This window comes from Miscanthus floridulus, chromosome 14 (genome assembly GCF_019320115.1).
Source record: "Miscanthus floridulus cultivar M001 chromosome 14, ASM1932011v1, whole genome shotgun sequence".
Lineage (NCBI taxonomy): Eukaryota > Viridiplantae > Streptophyta > Magnoliopsida > Poales > Poaceae > Miscanthus > Miscanthus floridulus.
The window spans coordinates 73802810-73808950 of NC_089593.1; the positions used below are offsets into that span (position 1 = coordinate 73802810).

General features: G+C 46.6%; 1 protein-coding gene across 1 annotated transcript; it reads right to left on the bottom strand.

The window, feature by feature from the left end:
* Positions 1-856: 856 nt before the first annotated feature.
* Positions 857-3255, bottom strand: LOC136505186 (trimethyltridecatetraene synthase-like). Its single transcript, XM_066500306.1, has one exon. It carries the CDS (start codon positions 3197-3199, stop codon positions 1547-1549), a length of 1653 nt encoding a protein of 550 aa, XP_066356403.1. The 5' UTR covers positions 3200-3255; the 3' UTR covers positions 857-1546.
* Between the last annotated feature and the right edge of the window lie 2886 nt (positions 3256-6141).

Here is a 6141-nt window from a genome sequence, read left to right on the forward strand (position 1 = left end):
GTGCCGGGTTTGCACTCGGCAAAGTCTTTGCCGGGTGCCTGATAAAAAGCACCCGGCAAAGAAATCTTTGCCGACTTACTTTTTGCCGGAGGCTCTTTGCCGAGTGCTGCACCCGGCAAAGGCTTTGCCGAGTGCAAAGTAGCCTTTGCCGGGTGCATTCGGCACCCGGCAAAACGCCTGAATCCAGTAATGACGTCCTGAAATATAAGAGACCTAAGGTTATCCTAAATCCAATTATACTAAGTTTGATCAATTTTATAGAAAAGAAGAATGATATTTACAATGTCAAATTAACATCATTGGATATATTATACCTATTTGATATAGCGGAGGTTAATATTGTTCTATGTAAACTTGGTCAAACATAGCATAGTTTGACTTAGGATAAACTCAAGCCACCATTTCAGTTGGTTACAACATAATCTCGAGATGTGTGGAATACGATCTATCCTTGTCATGAATGTCAAGTTGACGAAGATACCCAAGTAGACTCTAGACTCTGATCGAGTAGTCGGCCCAGGCCACCCTATGTCCAGCTTCAGGGGCCTAGACTTGCTGAAGCATGCATTGGGCTAGTATTATTTAATTAACAAAAGCACTCTTTTCCGAAGAATAAGAGTTGTAAGGTCTTATTTGGCTGCACTTCAATCCACCCCCAATCCAAATGTATTGAGGGTGCAGATACATGTGGATTGGGTGGATCGAAGTACAACTAAACACATCATACACATGATGAATGCATATAAGGTTATGTTTGGATCTCCTAAATATTATGAGAACGAGACAAGATAATAAGAATGAGATTCACACATGTCGAATCTAATCGGAGATTCTTATGATTCATCCACCAGATTATGAAATTCTAATTATCCATCTTCCTCCTAGTATTTGGTGATAATAGGTATACCCTATTTTTATGGAAAAAGTTCATATTACTAACTCCAAGTTTGGCCTATGTCCAAATAACCCCCAAACTAACATTTGATTCAATTTACTCCCTCCAACTATTTAGGTTGGTCCAACAAACACCTTAAAGAGATTTTTCTTTTTTATTTCTCTATGTACAAATTGTATTTTAGTTTCAAATTTTGTGAGGTGATAGAGGACATTGTATTTTGTGTTAGAAAAATGCACTATGAATTTTTCATCATTATGTTTTATACGATATTATATCTCTAGTGTTAATTTATTATTAAATTTCCTAAGCTATCAAAATAGTGGCAAAAAGTTAAGTTATATTTTTCTAACATAACTTATGTTGTTCTCTATCATATCACAAAAGTTGATATTAAGACTCAACTAATACGTGGAAAAACAAAAATAACAAACCATGTTAAGAGGTAAACTAGATCAAACTGAAATAGTTGGAGGGAGTAAATTGAACCAAATGTAAGTTTAGAGGGTAATCTGGACACATGCCAAACTTGAGGGGAGTAATTTGGACTTTTTCCTATTTTTATTATCCAGAATCCAGATTCTAGAATCACTGTCTAGAATCTAGATCTCATAGTCTTTAGAAGATCCAAACAGCTCATAAGCTTGGTTGTTAGTCCACACCGGCGTACAGGTGCTCCGGCAGCCTGGGCTCGGCGATGGCGACGAGGGGCACTTTCCGGCTCATCGCCAGCCCAAAGAATTCTTCCATGCTCACGTCCTCGGGCGCCACCCCGTCCGGCAGCCGCCACGTGAACCCGTGCAGCAGGTTCGCTAGGGCCGCCGCCATCTCCTTCATCGCGAGATTGTACGCTGGGCACATCCGCCGCCCGGCCCCGAATGGGAGTAGCTGAAAGTGCGCTCCGCGCACGTCCACATCCTCGGCGGCATCCCCGGCGAGGAATCGCTCCGGCCGGAAAGCTTCAGGCGCGTCAGGCCACGACGCCGGGTCACGCGCCACAGCCCACGCGTTCACCAGCACGCGTGTGCCGGTCGGGATGTCGTAGCCTGCGACCACCCTGTCCTCGCGGGCACGACGAGGGGCCAGGAGAGGGGCCACAGGATGAAGCCGCATCGTCTCCTTCAACACAGCGTCCAAGTACGGGAGCGCCGGTAGGTCACGCTCCGTGACCCAGCGACCACGGCCCACCACGCGGCCTAGCTCGGCGGTGGTGGCCGCGATGGCGTCTGGGCGGCGGAGGAGCTCCGCCATGGCCCACTCCATCGTTGTCGCCCCAGTCTCCGTGCCGCCGGCGATGATGTCCAGGATGAAGGCCTTCGCACCATCGCGTGTAAGCCGGGCCTCCATTTCCTCCTCAAACCCGTCACCCTCGGCTAGCTGCAGCAGCACGTCCACCAGGTCTGTCGTTGCTGTGAACTCGCCGCCGCCGTCTCTGGCACAACGCCGCCGGTCTGTCTCGTGCTCGTCGAGGATCTGCTCCGAAAACCGGTCCAGCTGCTCGTGCACCCTCTTCATCCGCCGAGTGAAACCCTGCACGTCAAGCCGCCCCAGCCACGGCACCCACTCGCCGATGTTATTACTCACCGCGCTGGTCACCGCGAACGCCTCATCCAGGGTGCGCCGAAACGCCTCGCCTTCCTCACTGGCGTAGATGCCCAGCCACTTGTCCCCGACGGCCATGCGAAGGATGTTCCGCATGGTGAAGCTCACGAGGTGCTCCTTCACCACAATGGCCGTGCCCGCGGTCTCGAACAGGCCGCGCGCCAGTGCGCGCATCTCTTGTGCGCGCATGTGCTCGAACGAGTCGACGCGGCGCGGGGAGAAGAGCTCGGTGGCGCAGAGCTTGCGTGCCATACGCCAGTATGGGCTGTAGGGAGTCATCAGGATGCCCTTGTAGCCATAGGTGAGGATTGCGCCGCCGGCCGTGGGCGGGCGGTCGGCGAAGGCAAGGTCATGGGTCCTGAGGACCAGCCGAGCCGTCTCCGCCGATGACGCCACCACGGTGTCGATGGAGCCAAGCCGGAGATGCATGAGCGGGCCATGGCGCGCCGCGAGCTTGGCTAGCGCGCGGTGCGGCGGGAGCTCGCCAGCCAACAAGCCGAGGCTGCCAAACACCGGCCACCCGCGTGGACCCGGAGGGAGGTTAAGTGGCCTCCGACGGCCGCGCAGCCAGACAACGGAGCTGAGCACGAGGATGACCAGGCATGTGGCTAGGAATGCCACGGCCATTGGCAGTGGTGATGTGTTGCGTAGTGAGCTGCATGCGCTGGCAGAAATGGAAATGGAAGCCTTCCTTGGGAACATTTATGGAGAGTGCAAGTTTTTCATGGTGGCATAAAAAGAGAGCCCAACTGTGTGTAATCACGCTGAACATGGGTCAGACCATGCATCTGATAAAACAGTGATGAGCGATGTAGTGCAACAGAGATACTCCCTCCATATAATGAAATGTATGGTTCTTATTTCCCGAGAAATCAAACATTTTTAATTTTAATCAAATATATATTTAAAAAATATTAATATTTATAATATATAATTAGTATTATTAGATAGATTGTTGTAAATATTTTATAATAAATTTATATGAATATATAAATATTGCTAATATAATCTACAAACCTAGTTAAACTTATGAAATTTTGACCGCCACGAGTTGTTTGTGAACCGAAGCAAACAAAATGACGCAGCAAGACAGTTTACAGTGACGTAAACAGTTGTCGCGTGGCCACTTTCGTCACAAACTTGTCAAATACTACGGTCTGGAAATCGTGTGTCCGCTGTCCACTCTCTCTTTGTTCTTATACTCCAAGAAACCAAGGCCACACATATTGCCTGAACGTGAACAGGACACATGCTGATGATAAGATAATGTCTCGTTTGTCATATGTAGAGTGAGGTCGATCCAGAATCCAATAATTCACCGGTCACGCTCAAATGTTGTTTTTTCACCGACAACAAAAGGGCCGTAATTTAAGGAGCGCTTTTTTTTCTATTGACCAATAGCATGGTTTTTATTTATAAAAGACTCCATGAGGACAAAGAAGCTCACATAAGCTAGCACATGCACATTCACATCTGCGCAGGTGACTTGGATGTAGGAACCAAAGCAGTTTAGCCACAAACCAGGGCTACGGAGCCCTAGCGCCGCCGCGCCCCCCTACACCCCCTCCCCCCGTCGTCTATCACCGCTGGTCCCCCTCTCTTCCCCTCCGGCATCACGCTGGGGGCTGAAGGAGTGGGGATCCATTGTTTTTAATAAGTTTTTTTTCTAGTAGATCGAGTTATTAGGGTTAGTGTCTCTCCATACCAAGTTCTAGGTATTGGTGTTTTATCTCCTCCTCTCCAGCGATGGTGAAGGGAAAGGGTGGAATTGTCTTCTCCATGGCGGCCCCGTTGAAGATGAGGGCGACAACTTCGACGTCAACATCTTCATCGACATGACGACATGGAGACTTTTATTTCCGGATGGTGGCATCAAGGCGGAGATGATGTCGCCGCCATAGAATAATTTTCTCCGGTCTCTTAACCGTTTTGTTGTGGTTAGATCTGATCACAATGAAGGAATATGGAGAATAATTTTCAGATCAGTCTTTTCTCATTCTTCGGTGGTAGAAAGAAGAAGGAAGACACTAGAAACAAGAAGTTCCTTAATTCCACCTACATGAATGTTGGCCGTCGTTCGTTGGGCATTTGTTCTCAAGCCAGTTGCCGAGTGTTTGCCTATGCAGTCATCCACACTGCAAAGCATCTAACAGGTTAGGTTTTGAGTTATGCTATTCACATCGTGGGTACTTTTTTGTAATCCAGAGTGCTTGTAACATCTTGATGTGCCCAGCTATCATATAATATAATTCTTCTTTCATCGCAACAAAAAGCACATGCACATTTGCCCTTATAAAATCACGCAAGCTGTAAGCATAAAAAATCTCATTGTCGAGATATACAACGATTGAAAACTAAAACCAATAAATATGAAATAAATTTAAGAAAATACAAGCATATGTGTTAAGTCGAAAACTTGAACCTAATTGTATACTTTCCGCCACAAGAAACCGTATCTTCTTCTATAGGGCAGCTAACAATCCTAACTGACTTAGAAAAGGTTGCTAACACGCTGCCAAGGTTCTCCAAGGTACAACAGCACACGGGCACCAAATAAGTAAATGTGGTTCTCTCCTTGAACAAGCAACTAGCCAAATTACAATAACTCTTCCTACCGACTAGCCCTAGTCTAATACTAGTCACTCACTAAATATGTGCTGACTACTTTTACAGACTTAGTACTTTAGTGTCTTCATAGCCTTCTCAAGTGCAGTTGTGTATTCCCACTTTCACATTTAAAAAAAACAATACATCCATATATAGGTTTCAAATTTAGAGTATAGTATGTTACCGATAATTAAAGTCACAAAAATAGTCGAATAACAAATTGTTCAGCTAATCGGCTCTAAGATATGCATGAAACAAACTACTAAACTCTTTGTCTTTAAACCAATATTTGCAACCAATAATACAAGTTACAAGAATTGGAGCATCAAGAATAGAGACCTGGTGCGGTGTTGCCGGCCGCCTCCCTGTGTCGATGCTACTGCCGCCTTGCGGCTTGTGATGGCCGCACATGGCGAGCGCCGCCAGCAGCAGCCTGCTCCGCACCGGCCACCGCCACGCCTCGCCGCCTAAGGTTTGCAGCACAGCCCGCTCCGTGTCGAGATGTCGAGTCGTGGCTCCATGCGTGACCGTGAGGCGGGAGGAGGCCAAGGGGGTGCAGACTCAGGGAAGTGAGGTGGAAGGAAGGCCGTTTGTTTTGCTAGTTTGGGCTCAAATGTTGCGAAAATATCTGGATATACTATTACAATATATATATATATATATATATATATATATATATATATATATATATATATATATATATAAAGATGTAAAAAAAAGTTGAGTATTCCTAGGAATACAGGGGGATAACCTTAAATCCGCCCCTGATCAAGTGTGTGCAGATTCCTCTAGACTTCCTTACCCTTTTTTTCTGAACATGACTGGGCACGTGTTTCATTAAGAGAAGATAAAAGATCCACGGCCGCGGCAGAGCTAGACCAACTCAGATGGCATTAAGTACGGTGAGGTTTATTACACTTCAGAAAATAAAAAATGACCTATGATTAACAACTAGATTACACACATTGAAACTAACCAGAGACAGACAAAAGACCTTCTCAACCAATGGTACCCTGCTTAACCCACATTCTAGCCTT

Coding starts and splice junctions, on each gene's coding strand:
- LOC136505186 (XM_066500306.1), bottom strand. CDS start 3,199: ATGTTCCCAAGGAAGGCTTCCATTTCCATTTCTGCCAGCGCATGCAGC.